The sequence below is a fragment of the Octodon degus genome, unplaced genomic scaffold, assembly GCF_000260255.1.
Source record: "Octodon degus isolate 3935 unplaced genomic scaffold, OctDeg1.0 scaffold00010, whole genome shotgun sequence".
Taxonomy (NCBI): domain Eukaryota; kingdom Metazoa; phylum Chordata; class Mammalia; order Rodentia; family Octodontidae; genus Octodon; species Octodon degus.
In genome coordinates, this window is record NW_004524586.1 from 4,590,637 (window position 1) to 4,616,278 (window position 25,642).

Sequence of the window (25,642 nt, forward strand, 5' to 3'; positions counted from 1 at the left end):
GAGAGAGAGAGAAACTAAATAAAGAAAGGAAACCCCCCACAAATATCAGAAGATTAAGAGTTGCTGGGAGGGAAGGTAGGTTGGATGAGACAGGCAACAGGCGTGGGGCTCTTCCTGGGATAATGGAAATGCCCTAAATTGGTTGTGGCGATAGAGGCACAACTGTGAGAAAAATGGTGAGTTTTGCACTTCGAGTGATGGTGTACTGTGTGAATGATGTCTCCGTAAAGGTGTTTTTACAACGGGGCTGAGAGCATAGCTCAGTGAGAGGGTGCACATCTAGCGTGCACAGGGCCCCGGGCTTGATCCTCAACACTGGAAAAAAATAAAAATAAGACAAGTGAAGTGTTGGGTGAGTGGCCGGAAGGAAGGCGGCTCCTCCAGCATGGCAGGGGAGGCCATGTGAGACGCAGACAGCCTTGACGGCAGGACTTTGCCTCCAAGAGACCTCCAGGCAGGCGAGTGATGCGGCGTCCCCTGTGGCCTGCGTCCACCACCCGCCTCACAACAGGCAGGCTGGAGACCGTCCGCCTGGGGCCTGAGAACTCGCAGGACTCTCCTAAGCTACCCAGCTTGGATTAGCAGGACCACAGTTAAAACGCCAACGTCTCACTGCCAGGCTCTGGTCCTGGTTTTCCCCCACCACGGAGGGCTCTCGCCACACCAGACTGACAGCCGCGGGAGGCAGCTCACCTGTAACCCTTGGCGCAGAGGCAAGTGTAGCTGTTGACTGCGTCCACACACTGGGCCCCATTCTGGCAGCGGTGGCCCCTGCAGTCGTCTTGATCCTCACTGCAGTTGTCACCTGTGTAACCAGGTGCACATTCACACCTGGAGGTAGGGAGGAGTTGGCATGAGCTGATCATTCAGCCCAGAGCTCAGGCAGCTGAGGCCCAACCCGCCCGTGTGTGACTGAAGAGCTCAAGTCCCAGGGATTGGTGGAGCCCCTAAGAGGTCACACAGTATCAGGGGCCCTGTCCATCCTGAGAGTCCTTTTTAGTGTGAGAAGAGAACTTGTACAGAGCTGGGGCTGCGGGGGAGCCTGGGCTGGGACGTGGATGCCAGGAACAGAAGGAGGGGAATCATGCCACAGAGGACTACTGCCCCCACCAAGAGCACATCCAAGGCCACCTTCGGCCCCTTCCCAACCTGGCTCACTGCCCCTCTGTTCCCTGTGTCCCTTGGGTCCCCAACACAGGCGCATCCCACAGGCTCCGTGCTCCTCTTCCCCAGTCTCGTCTGCCCTCCTGGGCCCAGGCTGCATTCTGCAGATGCCCCTCCACAGGCAGGCAAGTCCACACTTCTTCAGCAAAATCTACACTGATCCTTCTTCCTCCACAGGATGAGTGACGTGCGCTAGTGACCTTGAATTAGCACAGGTCAGCCCTTCTTACCAAATAAGGTCAGGTCAGATTTTGTCATCAGTGGAGTTCTTTTTGGATTTTTAGAGCTCTGTGGGTTTATAAGCAGGGATGAGAGGTTTTGAATCTAGAGGGAACCGCTCTGGATAGGACACTGCGACATGAGGCATGGAGCTAAGCGCTTTCCAAGTGCTCTCAGCTAACCTGTCCAGCTGCCCCTGGAGGAAGCTCCTGCTTGCTCGGTTTAGGATGAGGAAGCAGCCAGCGTAGCCAAGCAATGCCACCAAGGCCGTGTTGCAGGCCCAGCTCTGCCTGGTCACAGAGCTGTGCCCATCGCCACCCCTGCATGGTCTTGCAGAAGCTTGACAGCGGAGCCCACCTCCCCCACCCCGCAGCAAGAGAAACAGGACGGCAGGAGGCAGAGCCCACACCAGAACTGCAGGCCCTAGTTACAGGTGGCACTGACCTGGGCCCGTCTGGGGTGCCTACACACTGGGCCTTATGCTGACACGGGTTCAGATCTGGAGAGCAGAAATCCACCAGCTGCTCGCAGGCCCTTCCTGAGGGAAGAAGGAATGAGCGGCAGGAGGGGAGCCAGGCCCAGCAAGCCTCCTGCTGGTACCAGAAAGGCCGCAGCCCTCGCACCCATAGCACATGTCTAGTGTGCCCTGCCCCCCACTCACCCACAAACTGTGGGGGGCACTGGCAGGTGTAGTTGCTCACACCGTCCACACAGGTGCCCCCGTTGGCACAGGCCTGCTCCACACAGTCGTCCACGTTCACCGCACAGGTTGGTCCTTCAAAGCCGATGGGACAGGAGCACCTATGGGGACAGGGAAGGATGGGGAGGCGCCTTCCTGGGTGGGAGCCTGAGGCCACAGGTCAGGATCATCACTGTGCAGAGCCGTGGCTTCTGCCTTGGCCAGACCTCGTGCGGGCTGTGAGGGCAAGGGCAGAACAAGACCAGCCCAGCTCCTGTAGGCGCGCTCAGTCTGCGGGGGAGACAGAGGAGCAGAGCCACTGGAGGAGCAGTGCCAAGCACTGAGGCTGGAAGCACTGAAGCCAGGGTGTGGGCACAGAGGGGAGGGACAACTCCCTCCTCCTTGGCAGGGAGTGGTTGGGGCAGGCTTTGGGTAAGGTGATAAACTGACCTAACCAAGGACCCCCAGGGGACTCCAGGAAAAGGGAGGGAAGGCAGTGGGGTGGAGAGGTGGGTAAGAGCCAATGTGAGGGGGGTCCCGTGGGTCATCCTCTGGGAAGGGACCTGCTCATACACACAGTTCAGAATTCAGGAACACAGACTTCGGGGACAGGGTAAGGATGGGGTGGGGTGAAGAGGGCCAGGCTGTGGAAGGTCCCAGATACTAGGGATTTTTTTTTTTAATCTTTATTTGTATATTTGGTACAGCATCGCTTGGACTCATTGTGATCCTCCTGTCTCAGCCTCCCCAGCATGGTGTGTGCTACCACGCTCAGTTTTAGGGCTAGCATGTCATGCGGTACCAGGGATCAAACCTGGGTCCTTGCATTTGCCAGACAGGTGCTTAGACTACTGAGCTATCTCCCTAGCCCTATACTGGGGATCTTCAAACCAAAGTACACCTTTCTCTGGGCACCTAAGTTTCACCAAAGGATGTGAGAGCCAGAGAAGAAGAACTTCATGCCCAGCTCTTCAATCCCAACATGCCCAGGATCCTGCAGAGGCACCCCGCTCTCAGGTCAAAGCCAAGGAGGGACATTGCCCCAGGTACCAAGTAAGGGAGTAGCCAGGGACATGGATAAGTAGACAACAGCTAAAGCAGTGCATTGGAGAAGTCAAGGGCTTTCAAGTTCTGCATGTTGAAAATGAAGGGAGACTTCTTAGAACTGTCATCTGACAGAGTATTAAAAATACTTTTGATGATAGATCACTCTATAATTTAGGGCACACAACCTGGGAAGGGTTTCAAGGAATTGAGAGACACAACTATAATGAAACTGCTTCTAATCTGATCAGTACATTTATGTGAACAAACTTTTCCAGAGTTTATACCTATAAAAACAAAACAAACCAAGAATATAGTATATATAGTATAACATTCCATAGACATATATACCAACTGAGAGATGAATGAACCCATCCAGTCTATTAAGGGTCCTTGTGGAGGACCACGTGGACGACTCCTTGAAAGAAGAGCAGTCGTCTCCATTTTGGCTGAGCCTGACCCTATTTCATGTATTCATATGTACAGAGCTGGCTAGGACTTTTCTTTATCCCATCAGTTGGCTTTAAGCAACGTCTATTGGTCTAGCCAAGGAGCTGGTAGTAGTCTTTGAAGACAACACACGTGTTTCCCTGATAACCCATACCTGCTGCTCTTTAGTATGAGCCAGGTCAAGATGGGATGAAGAGAAAAATATATAAATAAATAAAAATAAAAAGATGAGATGAAGAGCCAGTGCTTCACACCGTCGGCTAGGATCAAGCCTCGAGATACAGGCTGTGACTTCCTGGGGCTTGAAAGATTACACATCAGAGCTGAAGCGCCAGACCCCAAAACATTAGGTACTATACCAATTGTATAGTGCAGATTACTCTCTGCATACTGCAGAGGTCAATACAGCCCTCCTACCTAGCCCAGCTCACAGTACTTACCTACTTCCTACGATTCTCAGTCATCCATCCTCAAGCCACTCCTCCTTCATGACTGAGTAAAACCCAGGTTCAGGCCTGGGTCGAAGCCTTTGCTCTGGATAGCCACCATCATGGCTGGACTTAGGGCCCCTGGGCTCCCCATAACTATAAATATGCCGTAGTGTCTTCATTCTTGCTGTGGGTTGCAATTAACTTGACAGGATTCTAATAACTTATCAAATTGTAAGTTACAAATGTAAACTTCCCAGACCGAGATGAGGATCAGGAAGTACTCTCTCTCTACAGATCATTATCTAAACATTTTCTTTTTATGCTTACGATCAGTCAGCTTTTTCAGTAATTATGTGGTTTTGCATGGCTATATATTATTGATAATTATATGATAGTACAAAAACCACTTCCAACTAGACACTTATGATGACACAGAATATGAAGAGAGACTTTAATATTAACTCTTTTTTCCATGTCTGTGGCAGAGGAGCTAGTACATGATCTAATTAAAAAATCTTATTACATTAAATGAAGAGTAACAAGGTCAAAATACAATAGAAAAAAGGAGAACAGGGACGCCAGGCAGGAGGTGCATACCTATAATTCCAGTTTTGGACCAGGGACTTGAGATCGAGGTCAGCCCAGACAACTTAGCAAGGTAGTAACTAAACACACCCCTGCTCCCTTTCCTCAGAAACCAAAATCCACCATGACAACCTTAGCTGGCATCCAAGAATGTGTGTAGAGTAACATCAGTTTAAATTTTGCCTGGGGGGTGCTCTGTGATGAAAGAGGTCTGAAGCCCCTGCTCAGGGGATGTTTTGAAGAGTCACAACAGCATGATTTCAAGCTGGGCTTACTGGGGTGGCAGGCTCACTTTGCATGGAAGAAAGCCCCTCTGGCAGGAGCTAGAGGCAGGGCAGAGCAGGGGGCATAGGTAAACGGGAGAGCGCCTCAGGTCGAGGGGCAGCTCGAGAAGATCCCCTATCTGTAGAGCCCTCCCTGCTGGGGTAAGCAAGGGCCAGGCTGCGGGGGTTCCAAGCCCCGGACCAGGGGCTGGTGAGATAGCTCAGGGATCTAAAGTGCCTGTGTAGGCAAGCTTAGGCAGGCGCAGGGGACCCAGTCGATCCCCAGCACCACATGCTGCCCCAGCCCCACTCTTAGGGTGGGCTGAGCTGGCCAAAACAAAAACAAGGAAAACAAGACCCTGGGCCCCAAGGGGGGCTTTGCCTGTGAGGAGAGGTCTGGGGAAGGGGAGGGGAGCTCTGCTGGAGCGGGGCCAGGGTCTGAGGACCTGTGCCTATCTTAAGGATTTTCCCAGGTGACCCAAGCGGGAGGCCACTTAACATTTTATTTTGGGCTGGGGAGATGGCTCAGTAGAATAAGCGCTGGCCTGGCAAGCACAAGGGCCTGAGTTCAATCCTCAGTTCCACCAAAAAAAAAAAAAAAAAACCATTTTATTTTTCCCATCTGGTAAGTTGGGTTTGCAGAGGCAGGTTTGGCCAATTCTGGCAGATTCAACATCATCTTCTGAAGAGTTAGTTTGTCCAGTGACCGATTTATTTTCAGAAACTACACACTATATATTTCTCAGAAAAGCTCTGGAAAGGGAGGGGTGGTGGGGGTCCTGGGGAAGGGCAGTGGGAGAGGCTTAGATGTGACTTCAGCGCCAGTGGGGCCTGAGGGGTGAGAATGGGTTGGGAGGGCCTCAGAGGGAGTGGCTGGGGCTTGGTGCCACTTGGGCAGGCCTCTGCCACCCTGCAGCAGCCTAGGCTACAGGGCTGGGCGCAGGGTGGCAGCCGGTAGGACCAGCCGGCGGGGCTATCTTCGAGCACTGGTACATTCAGTGGGCTGTTTAGCGCAGAGTGGACGCACTGGGGGTCAGTGAAGATTTAGGGGCACAGCAAAGGCCCCCAGTCTGCCCCGACACTAGCACTGCGTATATCCTTGGTCCTAGATTCCCAGCGCCCCAGAAGTACTCTGCAGCCAGCACCATGCTAGGGCAAGGCAGACTCCAATCCCCAGGTCACCCCTGTGACCTTGTGTTGGGTGACCTGGCTGTCCTCTGAGCTCTCTGCTTTTACCTCATAGGATGAGAAGGAGCTTGGCTATGTGGCCTCAGTCAGCCTACCAGCTGTGATGTGGAGCATTCACCTGTGCCCCTGGACACCATCCCGCTTCCTGGAGCACAGGGAGGCCTAGTCATCCTCTATGGGGCAGAAGCGCACCAAGGCCGGGATGGTGGCCCATCAGCACCCCGGCATTCTGCCCCTTCGGGCTACTCACGTGAAGCTGGCATCCTCGCCCTCCTCAGCTTGGCAGGTACCCCCATTTTCACAAGGGCTGCTGGAACAGCCGTCTAAGGATATCTCACAGTGTCGGCCCTGGAGGAAAAGTCAGGGGAGCATGTCCCAGCAGAGGGAGCCAGCCTCTCTACAGCTTGGCCTCACTGTCCCAGAAGTTAGTTGGTTATTCTTTCATTCATCCATTTACCCACCCACTCATTCATTTATTCATTTACCCACCCACCCACCCATTCATCCCTCCATACGTTAGGTCACTGATGACAGATTCACCGAAGCTGTGAGCTGGGCACTGCCTGGCACTGGGGACAGCCTGGAGCAACCAGACAGCCAACCCTGCCTGGCCTGCGGCACACATGCAGAGCCACCTCCTCCCAGCCTCAGCCTTTACTCACCTTATAGCCGCTGGGGCAGGAGCACCTGTACACCTCAAGGGGGTCATTGCGGCAGGTGCCCTGGTTTTGACATGGGCTAGACAAGCAGGGATCACACTTGGCCTGGACAGCCAGAGTGGGCGGGCCTGTGGACACAGGAATGTTAGTGTAGAGGGTGGAGACAGCTAAATAGGCCTCTGCCCAGAGCCCCAAAGCCCTGCACAGCTCAGCCTTGGAGAGGTGGCAGCACGGCACTCCCCAAGTTCTCTCTGTGCCCTTGGGGTCCTGGCACCCTCCTCTTGCACAGTCCACCTTCCCAGCCTTCAGGCCCGCTTGTATGCCATGGGCTGTGCCAGCCCCAGTCTGGGCTAGCAGGACTAACTGCTGGAATCTGCAGAGTGCCGGGTGGGTAGGCACTCAGGCATATGAGCGGTAGAGTCACATCACCAGCACGAGAGTGGCAGTCACCACGACTGAAGGCAGCTGATATCTCCACTTCCCCTCACAGCCTCCTGACATGCTCCCAGCCTGCACACACTCGCAGATAAAACAGGGCAGCCATGAGCAGAAGGGAAGGTCGTTTCTGAGCTCAGCTCTGCAGGGAGGCCACGTGGGAAGGGGCATGTGTCTTGAGGTTGTGCTTGTCCAGCGTTAAGGCAGGAGGACCTCCTCCTACCACCTCTAGGGCTACAGCAGGCTCCTCTACAGCTTTCCTGGGTGCAGCTGGAGAAGCAGTGACCAGGGTAGTGGGCAACACCTGTACGGGGCATCGGGGCCCCACAAGATATGCAGAAAAGCCCGGCCCGTTAACGTGGGCTTCCCCGTAAGGGTCCTTCTGGAAGCAGTGGCATGCCAGTACTACTACAGAGGCACGAACAGAGTAACAACACTTCTCAGTAATGACAGGAAATTGGAGGGGCACAAGGTGGGCTCTGTCTCTTGACCAGGTGCTGGCTGCTTTCAGTTAGTAAAGATGCGTATAGTTCTTTGCTCTCATATGTTGTATTTCAATAGAAAATCATAATTTAAAAAAAAACGAAACAAAAAACCACACCAGCACCAAGCCTACCCGTTTGGTAAATACCAACACACCAGTGTCAACTGACCTGCTTTCAAAAGCCTCGCCCCAGGCTGGCGCCTGAACGCTTCCGCTCTGACAGCATCCTGCACCCAGGGGGGCCCTGCGTCTCCTCATTAATCTATGGCTGTCACTTCCATTTCTGAGGTGGCCTCTGGGCTTGCAGGGAGCAAGGGCCTTGGCCCTCCCCTGGGGATCCCTGCACAAAAACCTGGGCCTGAGACAGCCACTCAGCCACCTGTCCACGTTCAGCAAGGCCTGTGGGGCTCAGCCATCAGCCAGCCTGTCAGCCAATCCCAGAGCAAGTATTTACAGACGCTTGAGGTGAGGCGCCCGGAGCCAAGCCAGAGCGAGCTGCCAGTCACGCCTAGCTCCACTTTGTGCAAACACAGACAGCGGCAGCTGGCTCACCGGCCCCAGCAGGGCTGGAGAAGGGGTTAGGCTAACTGCTGGGCATGCTACCTACCTAGGGGAGGCTGGGCGGTCCCAGATTGAGCCCTAACAACCTCCAGTTTTTCTGCCTGGTCTTTTCTGTTTGTTACATGTCAGGACTGGAGGCAGCCGCCCTAACAAGCGGCAGGTGCTTCATGGTGGATGCCCACCACTCTAGCTGTTGCCGCCCGGACACAGCAGCATCCAGAAGGCCTTGCCAGGGGCGGGTGAGTCCCAAAGTGGGGGTGGGACTTCAATCGGCACGTGCCACTGTTTCTTCACGCTCCTGGACTCACCTTGGCATTCAAACTTCTTGGCAGGCGTGGTGAGCAGCAGCTTGCCCTCCATGTCTGGGGGCCCAGCACAGCGGGCAATGCCCGGCTCCTTGTAGCCGGTTTTGACCCAGCTGGATAGCCAGCGGAGGTGGCAGTCACAGTACAGAGGATTGGCGCCAATAGCCCTGCAGCAGAGAACAGAAGCAGCATACAGCTCTGGGGCGTCTCTTACCTCCCAGGCTCCCAGGTTCCCGTGCACTGCACCAGGGGCTGGTGGAAACCCTACCGTCCCCACGCCATGGGCACCGACTTGTACCCAGGACATTGACAGTCCTTCCTTCACAGCATCGCCTTGCCCAGTCCTCAGTACCCCCCATCCCCAATGCAGTGTGCAGAAGCTAAGGTTGAGAAACTTGCTAGAGTACACTGAAAGAGAGGAGCTGGGATTTGAACCCTCACTGCTGAGGCTAGAGCCTCTGAAGGCATGCCACCAGCATTCACAGGCACACCTGGTGCCAAGCCTTCCTAGCCCATGCGCGGCATCTTCTCATTAACCCCACATGCAAGTTTTCGCTTCTGCATCTTCCAGGGTTGGAAACCGGGCCTTACACGGAATCAGTAATTTCCCTGGGGCCACACTACCAGTCAAGGCAGCCGCCCGCCTCCAAAGTCCACAGTCTTTATTTTTCTTTCGTTTTTAATTAAACAAAGAACTCATGAGTGCCTTAGCACTGTAAGCCCCTTTTAAACCCTGCAGACAGCGGAAGTCTCCGACCGACTCACACAACACCGTGAATGCATCAAGTGCTACTCAGCTGTGTGCTTTAAAAAGGTTAAGTTTATATTATGTAAAGTTCACCTCAGTATTTTTTAAAGGCACTTTTGTGTATTACTAATGGGGTACAAAATAACTCCTGCAGGGGCGTGCTGCGGCAGCTATTGAATTATCAGTGCAGTTGCTGTTCTGGGATGGATGTGCGCACGCGTGTAAGGATGTCTGCAGTGGCTTTGTTTGTAAGAGAGATTGGCACTTACGGGTTGAATGTCCCTTCCAAAACTCATGCTGAAATGTCACTACCCCGTGACAGGGGTGAGAAGGGCACATTACAGGGGGATGAGCACGGAGCTCCTGAGCGGCCTCGAAGGCCTACCTGTGCTTCCACCAGGCCACGACATCTGCTCCTCCTGGCCCCAGACCTGTGAGCTGAATGAACCCGTATTGTTTACAGTTCATCACATCTGTGGTGTTCTTTTACAGCAGCACAAAATGTACTAAGACAGCTGGGAACCCCCAGTGGCCATCAAGGGGGGAGCAACAAAATTAAGTGTACACAAAAAGCACAACATCCACCGACATCCACCGTCACGCCCTCCACACAGGGGCGCAGGGGCGCAGGGGCGCAGGGGCACATGGTCAGGCAGCCTTCTGGCCCCTCCCTGCACTGACACACACAGCAGGGAGGAAGACACAGCTTGCAGCCACACCTCTCATTTCTTGTCACCAAACGGCATGCCCTGGAAACCTCCCGGGTCAGCATTGGTGGATCCACCTCATTTTGTCAAACTGCTTCATAGTATTCAAAAGAATGTTATGGGACTCCCTGAGATGCCCCAACATTCAGCAAGTAACTTCCCTGGTGCTAGATGTCCTGGTGGTTCTAAGGCTGGGAACGTTCAACTGCGCCTCCAAGTGGGGCATGGGAATTTCTCTAGAACGGAAGCTAGAAGCAGAATTCAGTGGCAGAGGGAGTGGCAGATGTTGCCAGCTGCAACCCAGGAGCCCAGCAGTCAGAAGCCATGTCCTGGCCCTAACGTCGAACCAACACGGCATCTTGCCACCATCCCAGCCTTTGTGCAGACCAGTGAGCAAGCTCAGAATCTCTTTCTGCTATCCCAGGGACAGAAAGAGAGACCAATAAGATATGGCCTGAAGGAAAGGAGGGACCAGAGACATTTGGTTCATCAAAGAGAAGAGTCAGGTTCTCCTGCCTGAAGTTCACCAACGTCGCTCTGAAAGCATCAGGCGTATGTGGCAGTGAGGACAGGCCAGTCATTCGGTCACCAGGGGACGGGCTGCCGTCTTCTACCTGTTCTGGGGCACAGCCAGATACAAGCCGTGGTGGCTCTGAGCAGGGATTCCCCAAAATAGCACAGCTGATAACATGTGACCTTATAAAATGGGCTGAGCAAGACTTGGACTCCAGCCCCACCGCAGCTGCTCCCTTCCCGGGTGACCTTGAGCCTCTCGCTTAGCATCTCCAGGGCTCGCTTTACAATTCAATAAAGAGCCTGCGATCGAGAAGGCGGAGAGAGACAAGCACGCATAACCCACGATGGGCGCCGAGGGACTCGCACAGCTCAGCACAGCAGGCAGTTTTGACCTCGACGTGTATTTAATCCTTGCTATCCTTGCGTGCTGACAGCATTCATCCTGGCTAACGGGATGAGTGGAACCGTCCTCTTTACTGAGCGATGCTGGGGACTCTCAGACATACAGGAAGGTCACTAGTGTGCTCAGACATGAAGACCTTTTAAAGTTACAGGAAATTTTTACAGTAAAAATTGTGGTGTATTTAAAATGTTTACATTTACCAGGTTTTTCACGATAATAAGGAAGTACAATGTAATGTGTTATCCAGAAGACAAACATAGAGATTATAGTGCAAGATGAGGAGTCTGGGCCAGTGATGAGGCACAGATTAAAAGCGGATTAGGAAGGGCCGCTGCTTTCAGCCCTGTAGCACATTAGAGAGAGTACCAGGAAGACTGTGAGTGAGAAAGGACAGGTCAGAGGCTGCTCTGAGTGGGTCCCTTGGTGCCTCTTAGGGTCTTCACAGATCCCTAGGATCAGTGCGGGTGTCCCCACATAAATGGCGGCAAACCTGCACCTCCTAAGCGTTCTTCCTGACTCTTAATAATAAAAACTAAGTGCAGAATCACGTAATCGTCATTCCTGCCAAGTGCAGTGATGCACACCCGAATTTCAGCTCCTGGGGAGGCTGAGGCAAGAGGACCCTGAGTTTGAGGCCGGCTAGCCTGGGCAGCTTGGTGAGACCTGGCCTCAAAACACAAAATGCTGGGGATGTAGTTTAGTGGGTGGGGAAGAAAAGCTCTTTGAGAACATAATCCTGGCTTGACCCACATGGCGACACGATATTCGTGGTTTCTCTTTGGTGCAGACTCTGAGCTACACCTGAATCCAGCTCCCGCGTACCTGCAGCAGGATCTTTGTGGCTAAGGGTCATCGTGCGCTCTCTTTGGTTGTACCCTTCATGTTTTCACTTCCATCTGGGGACCATTTTTCCTCAGTGAAAACTACTGTGAACTCAGTAGGGGAGTAGAGAGCCACATGCTCCACAGAAATGAAGTTGGCTGCGGTGGGGGCACAGCGGCAGCCCACTGGCCAACCCCCAAGGGCTGCTGAGCCAGGCACTCACCCAGCACAGGTATCAACGGCCCTGTGCTCTGGATCTTTGGTGTAACTTGGACAGTGCTGAAACAGCAGCTATTCAGCCTGTCAGCACCACGGCACCACTGACTTCTGTTAACAGAACCCAGCTGGAGGCAGCTTCCTCCTGGCCTGGAGGCCAACACACACACACACACACACACACACACACACACACACACACCCTACATCTCTGCTCTCCAGCTGCTACGCAGTTTATTTGTGGGTAGCCGTGTCTCCCTCCTCTGGACTTGAAGGCAGTAGGAGCGGTTCCTGAAAGACAGGCCAGACACCAGCAGGAATATGTTTGCTGAGGGCTGGGGAGATAGCTCAGTGGCCTAAATGCCTGTCTGGGAAGCTCAAGGACTTGAGTTCGATCCCTAGTACTCCATGCCGTGCTGGCCCCCAAACTGGGCATGGTAGTGCACACCTGTAATCCCAGCACTATGGGGGCTGAGACAGGAGGACTGGGTAGTGAAACCTGGTGTCAAAAAAAAAAAAATGTTTGCTGAGTGAATGTCAGCCAAAGGGCATGAGAAAGGCACTAGACCTCTGGGGAACACAACGCAAGAAGAATCACCTATCACCCCCCAAATGCAACTAAATTAATTTTAGCACTCTTCTTCCGGTAGTGAGGGTACATATTTATATAGCACTGAAATCACTTATATTACCTCTTATCAAATAATACAGTCATAATCATCAGTAATTATTTGTTCTTCTGTCATCGGAAGGTGCTGTCCCTTAAGCATTCCATATGGACCTTTCCATCTAATCCTTAGTAGATTTGGAAATCTACCTTTCTAGCCTATAGCAGATTAGAGGCAGCAAAATGCAGGATTGTAACAAGGAAGGATGACTGTGGGGAAGTTTGGCGCAGGATTGGCACGGATGCTTGGCAGCCAGGCGGTGGACGGGTGCTCCGCTTGGGTCAGGAGCAGGCCCCAAGGCCGGTGGGTCCCAGGCCTGGTCTCTGGCCCACGGCACTTCTGGGAGGTGAGAGCACTTGGAAGGGGCGAGGCCTGTGGAGGTGATGCTGGCGCTTGGCCCTCGCCTCCTCCTCCCTCTTTTCTTTGCACCTACCGTGAGCTAAGCAGCTCCCTCTGGTGCATATTTCTGCCGTGATGTTTGGTCTCACCACAGGCCCAAAAGCAGCGCAGCCAACTACCACAAACTACAACATCCAAAACTGTGAGCCAAAAAGAGACCTTTCCTCTGCCAGTTAACGGCCTTAGGTGTTTGGCTATAGGGACAGAAAGTCGATTTAACAGATGGATAGATGGCTTGACAGATGGTCCATCTTCCACAGATGAGATAACTGAGAAGTAAGCACAGAAGTGGATACCAGCAGATAGACACACAGGGAACTGAAGGCCAGGACAGGGAAGAGCACTCACAACCCTTATGGGATGTTTGGGTCATAAGAGGTCTTAGGAATAACCTTCGTACGGGGAGGGAAGAGTCTTAGAGAGAAGACCCACCTCAGGTGGACGCCCAGCCTGGAACTCAAGAGGCTTATGTGCAGCGATCCCACCCTCCTCTGCGCCTTGCCCCCCACCCATCCTCCTACTGCCTGTGCACAGGCGAGGTCAGCACGGGTCACACAGGGACCGCTAACACTTTGAGGAGCCAGGAACACAGATGCTGTCTCTGGGCCAACGCGGACTTCTTGTGGAACCGTGGACACGTCCCTCCTGTGGGCTCCACGGGGCTTTTGCAGATGGCTTTCATGAAACCCAGAGTGAATGCAGTGTGTCAGCGTCACCCTCTTACCCTTCCAGCTCCTTGCCAATGCTCAGGAAATCCTGATGGGAGGGCTGCAGCTCCTCAGCGCAGCAGTGAGTGGAAGCACGTCTGTCCTCCGTCCCGCGTGTGCACACCCAGCCACAACCACGGGCACACTGTCCACCTGACTGCCTATTTCCGTGGACTCACAGGGCAGAATTTATTAAAAAGTTGCTTCATTAACTATAAAAGCTTTCTTCTACACAAGTGCTGTTTTGCAGAGAAACAGAGCGGAGATGCAATTAACAAAGACATCTAATCACTAATCCTGTTCCATAATTACTCCTAAAGTGATCTTTACACACTGGTTTATTGCGTGTAAATTGGATCTGGCTTCAGTCCTGATACCCATGTTCTTCTAAAGAGTGATGTAGGCTCAAACTTTGTTTTTGTAGCTTCAGCTTTTTTTGTTTGTTCAGAACATTTACGGTTGGTTCACTTCCCATTTGAAAATCAAAGCCTTTAGATTTTGAACTAGAGATAAGATTAGAAAATATACCTGCATTATTCAATACTCATAAGGAAAAAGGAAGGGTAGCCAGCTGCACATTTAGGCCCCAGGCAGAAGGGGTACTCGAACAGGAAATCCAAAGGTGGAAAAGGTCCTGGCCTGGCAAGAAGGAGCACGAAGCAGACAGCGCCCAACGGTACACGGAGGGGGCTGGGCAGTCACATGCAGCAGCCCTTCCTGGCGCCTGGCACAAAGCTGGTCCCTGGAGAGCCCTTTTCCCCATGTAGATTCTGAGATTTTAAAGGCTACTGTCACCAAAAATGAGCCCACAATAAAAAAATTACAAAACAAATAGAAACAAGCCCCGGGGGCTTTGAGTCAATAGGAACAATAAACAGCACCCGCCCTGTTTGGCCTCTGTCCAGAGCCGCCATCCCCAGCTGAGCTCACCCCTGCCTCTTCCCATCTCCTCCAGGACCACTACTGGCTTTCCAGGAGTTTTTGACAACTTCATTATTCCACAGTTCCCTTGTCCTTATAAAATGAAGTCCAAAGTCCTTAGCCTGGCAAACAAAGCCCTTGAAAATGGTGCTGTACTTTTGCTTTCCAGTCTCAGCTATCCCACCCCACATTTCTACCCAACCAAATACCCTTTCTATGGCTGGATGAAAGCATTCCTGAATTTACCATTTACTTTCTTAGCTTTATGGCTTTGAACTTGCTGTCACCCCTAGATGCCCTTGCTACCTTCTCTAAATAGCAATAGCGAATTCCTGATCTCTCTTTGGTGACAACATGAATGGCCCCTCCTTGTGAAGCTCCTCAGACTTTCCCAGAGTTAGAAGTGCTTCCATACAGCACTCTGGAGGCTGAGGCAGGAAGACTGCCATGAGTTTCAGCTACATAGTGAGTTCAGGCCTGCCTGAACAACATAGAGAGACCATATCTCAAAAGAAAGAGGAGGAGGAGGATGAAGTGAAGGAGGAGGAGGAGGAAGAAATGAAGGAAGAGGAGGAGGAAGAGGACGAGGAGGAGGAAGAGGACGAGGAGGAAGAGGACGAGGAGGAAGAGGACGAGGAGGAAGAGGACGAGGAGGAGGAAGAAGAGGATGAGGAGGAGGAGGAAGAGGAAGAGGAAGAGGAGGAGGAGGAGAAGGAGGAGGAGGAGGAGGAGGAGGAGAGCTTCCTTTAAATTCTACTGATAATATCCAGATGGTCACAGAGGGCAGAGAGTGCGTGTCAGTAAATTCTTCAGCACTTGACTCACTCTGTTTTCCCAGGACATATTTATTGAGGCAATACAAGAAAGAATAATATGCGATCTTGATATCAGACACACCTAAGTTCAAATCCTCTATGTCATTTCTTATCTTTAGCTTTTCAGAACCTGGGATCATAAACTGCAAGCAATTAGTCCTGCCACCTTGAACTCACCCATCCTACTTCCATAACAGACATTACTAATCGATCGCTGCACTCTTCCCAAGGCCTCCAGGCCTGCCCTGAAACCTTGAGTGTGGCACTTCAGCTCCTGTCCATCAGGCAGAGCCAATCTGTGACACAAAACCTCCTTCCTATGTTGGTCATGGAGTACAGAAGACACACAGAGAACACACAGAATACAGTGTGTGACTCACACAGCTGCTCCAGGACTGGCACCTCTTTTACTTCCTCAAGTCTCAGGCTGTCAGATGCACAACTGGTATAGCAGGCTTTGGAAGGGTGAGGAACATTACCGTGCTGAAGTCCCACATCATTTTAGGTTACCTTCTGACTTGACAGAAGAAAACGTGGGTGAGGGAGTCGCAGAACTGGAGGAATCTAGCGAGAGCTTAAGCGAATGAACTGCAGGAGGCTCCTGGGCCTGGGTAAGCCTACTCGTCTGGGTCCTGGGTGTGGAGCAGAGCCGGGAGTGTCCCTGTGGCCACAGTGCAGGAACTTAGCTTTGCCAGGAAACGCCAGGAGACGCCTGCTCGGACCCAGCCCAACCTCCACAGTGAGGCTGGCCCTGCCGTGGCCCAGCGGGCTTTGTTGCTTCCCAGCTTTCATGGCTAAATGCATGTAAGATAAAACTTTCTACTTCCAAGCCGGGGAGATGGCTCAGTGGAATAAGCGCTTCCCTGGCAAGTGTAAGGGCCTGAGTTCAATCCCTGGTTCCGCCAAAAAAAAAACCAAATCTTTCTATTTCCATTGCTTCATAACTCAGAAATGTTGAATATGATCAGTGTTTTACAACCAACGCCACCATCTATTTCCAAAATACTTTTATCACCCAGAACAAAAACTGTATTTATTAAACACTAACTCCTCACTCTCTCCCTTCTTCCCCTGGCAACCACCATTCTACTGTTTTTGTCTTGAGCCCAGACCCACATCTCTGGTGTTTTTTAAATCCTGTATTCTGAAACAAGGTCTCACTAAGTCACTGAGTTGCCCAGGCTGGGCTTGAACTTGCCATCCTCCTGCCTCAGCCTCCCAGAGTGCTGGGATTACCAGCCTGTGCCACCACACCCAGCTTGTGTTTACTTTTTCAGGAATCAAGGCTGTCACTTTTATTTATTTATTTATTTATTTATTTATTTATTTATTTATTTTGCAGAACTGGGGATTGAACTCAGATCCTTGCGTTTGCCAGTCAAGCGCTTATCCTACTGAGCCATCTCCCCGGCCCCAAGGCTGTCACTTTTAGAAAACCCTCATAATACTGTCAACTAAATGATTTCAGAAGCCACTCTACCTCCGCTTTACCACTTTGGGAGGCAGTAAATTCCTGGAACCCAACATCCATGGCGCAAAGTTAGAAACAGTTTTGATGTAGTGCTCAAAATCATGGGCTCTGAGGTCAGAAACTCCACCACTACTGTGCAGCTTCAGGCAAGCTGCCCACATTTCAGATCAACCTGCTTCCACAGGTTAGCAAACAGAGGGTGTCAGCCCTTGTGTGGTAGGGACCGAGCATTTCTGAGGACCGAGCTAGCTACGTACTGCTGCCTGGAGCAAGGCCTGCTCTCCTACAGCACTGGGCTCGGCGAGCTCCTGAGTGTGTGAGAGGCCGAGGAAGCACGGGTGCGGGTTCTGGCAGTCTGAGGACCTGGCACCTCCCTCAGAATCCAAGTTCGGCTTCCGTCCAAAGAGGCCCAGAAAATGGGGCTGAGTACTCACAGGTGAGACAGGGAGGTCACATCTGCGAAGATGCCCTCTTGGAGGGTAGAGATGTCATTGCCATGGAGGGACCTAAGGAGAGAAGAGGCTGCCAGTGTGGGGCCCAGCGACAAGGGCAGAGACCAGGGCAGGGGCAGACCCAGCCCTCCGAAGGACTGTGCCCCACATCCTCCAGAGGGTGCTGCCTGAAGGCCACGCCCTGCTGGCCCCAGTGAAGGAAGGAATCAAATGACCCAGGCAGAGCACCCTGTCCCCAGTCCTTTGGGAGGAGCTGGCTTTGCCACCAGAACCAATGCATGCACCTACTTAACATCTGGAATAAGTGAGCCTGAGGCAGAACAGGGAAAGAGGCTAACAGCCAGCGGGGCTGACAAGGTCATCGTATGAGACGCAGCAGAGAGCTCTGGTCCCAAGGCAAAAATTCACAGTGGGAACTTGGAGGAAGATTCACAGATCTCTCACAAACAAACTTTTCAATCTGAGCACAAGTCCCATGTGCAAGTGGACACTCCCCATGTACCCTCCAAACTCAGGTCGGGGGACACAGCACCCTGTTCTTGGGTCATCCCCCTTTCCTGACTTGGCTTCTGTAAGAAGCCTGAGTGAGTGCTCTCGATTTCTGTCCCCAGACATATCTGGCCCCACTGAGATCCCAGACGTGGGCTATTTCTGCCGTCAGGTGGGGGCAGAGCCCTCTGTGGGGCAGGCATGCAGGAGCAAGCCATGAGGAGACTTACAGCAGGCGCAGGGAGCGCAGCCCCTGGAAGGCCAGAGGAGGGATGCACTGGAGGGCGTTGTAGCTGAGGATCCTGTGGGCAGGAGAAAGCTCTTTGTGGAAGGAAAGTACGGTACCCCGACACACACACACTGCGATGGGGGGGACACTCAGGCTCGTGTTCACTAGGATTGTGTTTCAGAGCCCACACACTAAACTGCCGTCCCTAAATGCTTCTGTGTAAGTGAATCCATTTAGGGGAGAAAAACAGATTAATAAGATGATGCCTGCGAAGGACCCACAGTGGGAATAGCCCTCGTGTGCACTGACTAAGGGACAGACGAGCTGTGGCATAGCTACACGATGGAGCATCACTCGCTGATAAAAAGGAAGGCACTACCGGCATGAACGATACCATGCGTGAATCCAGACATCACTGTGACAGCGGCGCTGGTCTCCTGGGTGTGCACTTGTGCCACAGCTTATTAAATTCTACAAGAGAGGAGCTGTCCGTCCCACAGCCATCTCTCCATGGCTGCCGGAATGCCTTTGGCCAGGGCTTCTCAGCCTCAGCGTTACTGAGACTCTTGGGTCCAGGGCTTTGCCCTGAGCCTTGCGGGCGTTTGGCACCCTCCCTGCCATGACCCACTCAATGCCAGCAGCATCCTCCCTCTGAGATGTGATAACCACAAACATTTTCAGACGTTGCCACACGTCCCGGAGGGCAGTCTCTGCAGGTTGAGAATGCAGGATCATGGGCCTAGACGGAGGGAGCTTCACATTGGAGCCCAGAAGGTCCTGCTAACACTAGGTCTCACGACCAGCATCAAGTCACGGGGTGTCGTGGAGACTGGGAAATGGGGAGCATCTCACTGGCAGATCCAGGGGCAGATAAATTCAAGTGTGGAACCCAGGTAGGTCTTTCCTGGCCCCAAACCTGCTGCTGGGGCCTGGCAGGGCCAGGACTCCTTTCCTCCCAGGGAGCCAGCTCTACTGTCGGATCTCAGCAAACCTCAGGAAAACCCCTGGGTTCCTGGTGTCCGGTGGGCCTCAGGAGGTGCGGGAGGTGAGCGAGACCGGTTCCCAAGCACAGGCAGGCTTAAGCGGTACTTATCCATGCCTTCCGATCAGTTGCTTGGACTGTAACTACAGCGGCATGAACACTTCTCAGGGTCTAGCCATAACCATGTGCGAAGGGTCCCTGCTCCCAACAGTCCAAGCCGGGGACAACTCCAGCACCCAAAGCAGGGCACATTCTGTGGAGGAGCACTGCGTAGCCATGCAGAGACCACAGCGACACACAGCAGGAATGGGTCGCAGGGACATAATACTACTAAGAGAAAGAAGCCAGACAGAAATGGACGTACCCTGCGAGCTTCAATTTATATGGGGTTAAAAAAGGGCAGAATGAAACTATGTTGTTTAGTAACACACATGTAGCTGGCCACGGTGGCGCAGGCCTGTAATCACAGCACTTGGGAGGCTGAGGCAGGAGGATCACCCTGCGAGTTCAAGGCCAGGCTGAACTACAAAGCAAGACTGTCTCAGGCAACAACAATAACACAACAGCCAAACAATGACAAGAAATACGTATGTAGATGACAGCACTACAGAGAAAATGAAGACGCCACTGTCTCCATATCAGGAAGGGGGCTGCCTGCGGGTGGGTGCAGGGAGGGAGACGGCCAGAAAGGAGCGGGCAGCCTGTGCGGTGCTAACACTGCTCCGAGACGTCTACACACGCGCTAGCTTTGTGATTATTTGCTGCAGGGCTTATTATATTTGCTGTACTTTTCCTTGCATGTGCGGTATCTTACACTGAAAGATGTGTTTACACACGAGAAACAACAGAAGGGGTGCTAGTTCTCAGGTTGTCTGCTACCCTCTGCGGGGGTCACTATGAGGGACCAGGGAGCCCTGTCCAGTGCAGGCTGAAGTCCTGAGCCGCATGCCCCACGCGTGGCCCTGCTGGTACTCACAGAGTGGTCAGCTGGCTCATGTTGGTGAACGAGGAATTGCTTAAGGAACTGATCTTGTTGTTACTGAGGTCCCTGGAAAAAGCAAGAGCATCATTTGAAGGGAAGAGACCAACTCTGGCTCGCTCTGTGGGCTCCCTCCCCCCCCATCTGCTCCTTCCCAGCCTCGTGCCCAGGGTGCCCTCCTCTGGTGCGGTGAGGGTAGCTGCCGAACTCCCTGTGTGTCCTAGGGCTGCTGCTGCGGCTGCAGGTCTCCGGCCCCTCTCCACCAGGGCTGCCCCCCCAGTCCCCGCCGAGTCTGATGGGGGTCACCTTCACCTGGCTAGCAATCAGAGTGGCCCTTTTATGAATGAAGACCCAGAGTCCCACAGGGATTAACTCACTCAGGACCAGCTGGCTACAGGCCCAGCCGGGCTCCACCCCAAGGGCAGGTGACACCCTTCATCCCTATCCTTCCTGGAGACTGTTTGCCACTCCAGCCTCCTCCATGGGCCTGTGCTCTTGGTCCCTGGTAACCAGCAGGCCTTGGAGTGGTAAGGCCCCGACCCCGTTCACCTTTAGCCCGTGCAGAGGTTGCCCCCTGTAACCCTTGCCTAGCTCTCTCCAGAACTCTCCACCTGATCTCCACAGACCCTCCGGCTGGGTGGAGCCTGGCCTTGGTTTCCGCCTCCCTCGTGGAGGGGTGGGAAGACAGCTCGGTAGAATAAGCACTTGCCTGGCTTCCTCCTCCCTGGCAACGCCACCCCTCCCACATCCCAAGGGGCTCACCTGACCTCCCCGGCGCGGGTCGGATCATCTTTCATACCCTTCCCTCTTCCTATTTTCTGCTCATGTCAAGCCAGCACTACCTCTCTCCTGCTTGCAACTGTGGTTTCTCCGTCTTCCCAGGGACAAATCTGACGTGGCTACATCCTTAGCCAAATCCCACACCCTCCATCTGAAGTGGGGATTCTAGCCCCAACCTGCCAGATGCCTCCAGCTTCCCTCCTACGAATTGACTACACTTCTGGGAACTCCACAGGCCTGCGTCCTTGGGTACTCGTGCCTTGTGCCCACTGACTTGCTTTCCGAGAGCATCGTCACGTCCTCCTCTGAGCCGCAGCGACACCTTCACGTGCCTCTGTGGGGCCTTTAATTCTCCCCGTGACCGTATGAGCTCCCAAGTCTCTCCCGTGGGAGCCCCACGACCCAGGGCCTTCGCATCTGCCTACCTCACGCAGGCAGACTCCAAAATGAAACATTCTCGAAGTAAAGGCAAGTAAACTGGAGCTGCAAACTTCTAGAAGCAGCGCTACTCGGACAGCCAGTCCTTGAGATGAACACCACCAGCGCATGGCAAGGAACTTGTTCCGAGAGCAACAAAACACAGATGAGCGTAGCAGGCGCTTCTCAGACTGAATTTGCCCACAAGCCATATTTTTTCTTTTAGGAACCAGGGATTGAACTCAGGACCCTGCGCTTGCCAGGCAAGCACTTATTCTACTGAGCCATCTCCCCAGCCCACAAGCCACACTTCGAGGCGGCACTAAGATGGGGTGTTCTCTGGACCTCTCTAGGTTAGAATGTTAAGGATAGAAGCAGACAAGGTCTCCCAGCGGGGCTGGGCGGGTGCAATTGCAAAGCATGGCCACTAGGTGGCAAAACAGCCTTAGGCACAGGTGTCCACAGGGAAGGGGATTCACAAACAGGATCTGCCCGGGAGCAGGGTTTGTAGGAAATTCCAGAAAAAACTGGAGCCATGATGGTCAAATGACAATGGCTTTCCGGGCCTCTGAGGGGGACATGAGAGCCTCAAGCAGCCTGAATACTCACACAAGTTGCAAGTACTTGAAGGTGGACAGCTGAGCTGGAACCAGCGTGAACTGGTTGCCGTCCAAGTAGCTGCGGAGAGAACACAGCGGCGTCAGAGCTGGCCCTGATGGTCCTGCGCGCCGCGTCCACGCCGCACGCCTGCTCACGTGCCGGTCAAGTCTGAAACCCTTGGCGCTCTCTGGCGAGAGGTTTTCCCGAAGGATGCTCACTCACCCTGGTGTCACTTACACGGTACAAATTGGAAATGAATATCCAGGAAAAGGGGATTTGCTATTGGAGCGAGGGCAGCGCCTGTGGAGTCGCTAATGAACAAAAGGTCATCTCTGTAGGCAGCTCTGCAGCAGCAGGGCGTGACCGCGAGACCTCAAGTGGGGACAGTAACGCTGTCCGTTTTCAACCCAGAGCTTACTTAGTTTAAAGGGATGAAACTCTTGCCATGGGATGCGTGACATCAGGGAGTGCAGAGGGGAGGCCAGGACAGGGCCGAAGCTTCCTAGGAAGCAGTGTTGCCTGTGGTACCCCCAACCTCCTCCAGGCAGCCCAGCCCTGCTCCCAGGCCGCTCCTCCCCCGCTGCTGCCAGGCCCAGCCCCTCAGGAGATGCCTCCCGTGTCCCAGCGCAGGCTACTCACAGCTCTGTGACGTTCTTGGGGATGCCCTTTGGCAGAGCCTGCAGGTGCTTGTTGCTGCATCGGACCACGGTGTCCAGGCAGGCGCACTCCTGGGGGCACTGCGGGCGGGGCAGGCAGCTCCCCTCCTCCTGGCCTGGGAGCAGGGCATGGGCCAATCAGCCAGGGCACGGGCCTTGCCAGGGCCGCCTGCACTCAGGGTCGCGCTCCACAGCCCCTCTTGGACGCGACCTTGGCTGCCAGCAAGGTCTCGCCCCCACGCACACCCTCTGCCCCCCCAACACACACTAACACCACCAGAGACAAAGGCTCCTGGAGCATATTGACATTAAAATGGGCCTGGGACCAATTTCTTCCACCTTCGCCCCAAGGAGGGGCAGGCAAAGCAGACAGGGAGGACAGCAGCCACACCATTTCTTTTCTTTTGGTTTTGTTTTTTGTTTGTTCTTGGTTTTTTTGAGACAGCATCTTGCTTGGAGTTCAGGTTGGTCTTGAACTCTCTACAGAACTCGCACTGGCCTCGATCAAAGCAATCTTCCTGCGCCAGCCTCGTGAGTCCAGGCCTGGCTCTTGAGCACCTCCCAGGTACTGTATCAGGCACTGCCTCCTCAGCAGTACACGAAAGAGCTGTTGTTTGACACCCTAGAAGGCAAGCGGTGCAAGCACAGAGATTTGGGTCTCTCTTTTCCTTTCTGTTCTTTCTTCTCACAGAGCCCAGCACTTGGCGCACTCAGTGCCTGGTGCGAAGCAGCCCTCTGGGTAGACCAGGTCCGTGAATACATGAATACATCACTTGAATGTCAGTCTCACCGAGGTCCAGAAAGGCGCAGTGCGGGCCCAGCCCTGGCCTGGCGACGCAGACCCTGCCAGGATCCCAGGACCGCTGCACTCAGTGACTCAATGTGGATCCCTCGGTGCCCTCCACGACTCCCTCTTTTCCAATTGGGTGCAAGCAAAAATAAAGCCCCAGGTCAGAGTTGTTGAAGACATGAAAAGCAGGTGGTATGCTGGTGTCTGACTGTCAGCTGAGAAGGGCTGGCCGGGGTGGGCGCCACGCGGCAGAGACGAGCTCCCTGAGTCCTCAGCGTCTCCCTAGTGGGCCTGCTACTGTGCGCCCGTTGCAGACAGGACGACAGGAATGCCGAGCAGTTGTGCAGCTCGCACAAGGCAATGTCCTGAAGAGGCAGCACTGGCGCGAGGCTGTAGCGGGCGACTTGGGAACTGCCCCCGCCTCTTAGCAGCAACATCTTGAAAAAAATCTTCTCACTTCTAGGAAATTATTTGAAGAGGGGAAAGCAGCACAGGCATGCATGAAGAGTCAGCTACAGACGTTTCTGGTGGAACAACGCAGAACAGCAGAGCTTCGGCTGTTCTCGAGACGCCAGCAGCAGGGGCCAGGCCAGGCCGCTGTGACACCTCTAGACGCCGGCGCACTGTCATGCTGAAAGGCCCTGCAGTTTCCTGCCTGTGTCCTCCGGTGCAGGAGGAGGCGCAGTGCAGGAAAGCCACCCTGCAGGACGCTGAAGTGAGGGGTTACCCAGGGCCGGGCGGGGCGCAGTAGTGACCAGTTCATCTCCTGGGCTGTCCTTAGTGAATGGTGGTGTGCGGATTTTTCTTTCTTTTTTTATTTTAAATAAGAAGAGCATATAGTTTCTTGGGTGAAAGAACGCTTTTGAGAGTTAACGGCAGGAGTCCTTGGGTTTGATCCCCAGCACACCAGCACAACACGACAACACACACACACACACACAACACAAGCCCAGGATTTTAAAAATTAGCAAGATATTATATAAAATCGAAATACAGAACTATGTGAATAATACAGCCTCCTTTTCTTTCTTTTCTTTTCTTTTTCCAGGGCTGGGGATTGAATGCAGAGCCTTCCTACCGACTACAACCCCAGTCCTTTTTAAATGTTCTTACTTTACATCACTAGGTTGCCCGGGCTGGACTAAGGCTCACTGACCTCCTCTCTCAGCCTTCTTGAGCGCTGGCCCCACACTCCTGCACCACCATGCCCAGATTTTTCTTTTCATTTGAAAAGTAGGAAGCAAAGTCACGATTAGGGAATCCACGGATTCTGGTTAGGAGAATACACTGAAGCTCTTTCTTGGTGTGTGACTGTGACTCCCCCAAGGTCACCATCATCCACACGTGACCTGGACGGGCTGGTCCTATAGTGCAGCTGACCTCTGAGGTAGCCGGGAGTGGGGACAGGAGGAATGAATGACAGGAGACCAGAGACCGAGGAGGCAGCTCAGCACTCAGGAGGACAGAAGGGCTCAGGGAGCTGAGGCTGCCAGGGAGGAGCTGCCTACGGCAGGGGTGCTGAGGACGCTGAAGAACACAGACAGCCGAGGGGCAGCGGCTCGGCCACCTTCAGGAAAATCTGCTTCCAATAGCAACCACGGCGTGTGAAGTTCTGAGGAAAACAGGACCACAACTTCCTGGTTATGAAGGGCAAGAGAATTGAGCGCTCAGATGGAACAGGACAGCAGAGCAAAAGGCAGCCAGGGTGCCCTCGTGTTGGGTGAGGGAACTGCAGAGGGTCCGGTGCGTGGGAAGGCACGTGCAACCCATGCCCAGAGCACTCAGGAGGCGCCTGGGCGCAAATCTCTAGGTGAAACACTCTCATAAGGCAAATGCCCTGGAAGGTCACTGTGATGTCTCTCTGCGTGATGGATGATGGGTAATGCTCATTCCCTTTTCCAGGCTACACTTGCTCATTTCTTAGGATCAGCACACTGCGGCTCTTAAATCTGTACAAGGGCACTTCCAGGTGGGCGTGTCTTCTTGCCATCTGTCCCCAAATTGTCCCACCCAGGGGCACAGGGGTGAGCTGCCCTCCACCTACCATGGCTCTGACCTGCCCCCCACCCCCAGCAGTGGGCCGGGCTGCGGGCTGCCAGTTACCTTCCTCACACCTGAAGTCAGGGAAGGCAACATCCTGCAGAGGGATCTGCCGCAAGAAGTCTGGGTTCTGGCAGCGAGGGTTCCCTGTCACAATCTTCCTCTTTCTCAGCCAGTCGCCCAGCCAGGCCAGCTGGCAGTTACAGTTGAATGGGTTGGCCAGGAGGTTCCTGGAAAAGACAGGTATGAGGCCGGGAAGGTACCCGGTGCATCTCAGTGCCCACCACCGTTGCTCATGTCCCTCAGAGCATTGGCTTTTGGGACCAAAACCAAAGCTTATGCTTCTGTAATCACGAGGATGCTGCCTC

General features: G+C 53.6%; 1 protein-coding gene across 1 annotated transcript in view; it reads right to left on the reverse strand.

The window, feature by feature from the left end:
• Nucleotides 1–25,642, reverse strand: part of Slit1 (slit guidance ligand 1) — a 166,256-nt gene that overhangs the window by 7,386 nt on the left and 133,228 nt on the right. Inside the window, exons 20-31 of the mRNA XM_004625506.2 lie at nt 25,338–25,504; nt 22,428–22,560; nt 21,798–21,866; nt 19,989–20,060; nt 18,032–18,103; nt 17,295–17,366; nt 8,471–8,634; nt 6,686–6,810; nt 6,274–6,371; nt 2,045–2,184; nt 1,828–1,921; nt 694–831 (exon numbers count right to left, since the gene is read on the reverse strand). Coding sequence (XP_004625563.1) covers nt 694–831; nt 1,828–1,921; nt 2,045–2,184; nt 6,274–6,371; nt 6,686–6,810; nt 8,471–8,634; nt 17,295–17,366; nt 18,032–18,103; nt 19,989–20,060; nt 21,798–21,866; nt 22,428–22,560; nt 25,338–25,504 — 1,344 coding nt within the window. The remainder of the gene's footprint in view (nt 1–693; nt 832–1,827; nt 1,922–2,044; nt 2,185–6,273; nt 6,372–6,685; nt 6,811–8,470; nt 8,635–17,294; nt 17,367–18,031; nt 18,104–19,988; nt 20,061–21,797; nt 21,867–22,427; nt 22,561–25,337; nt 25,505–25,642) is intronic.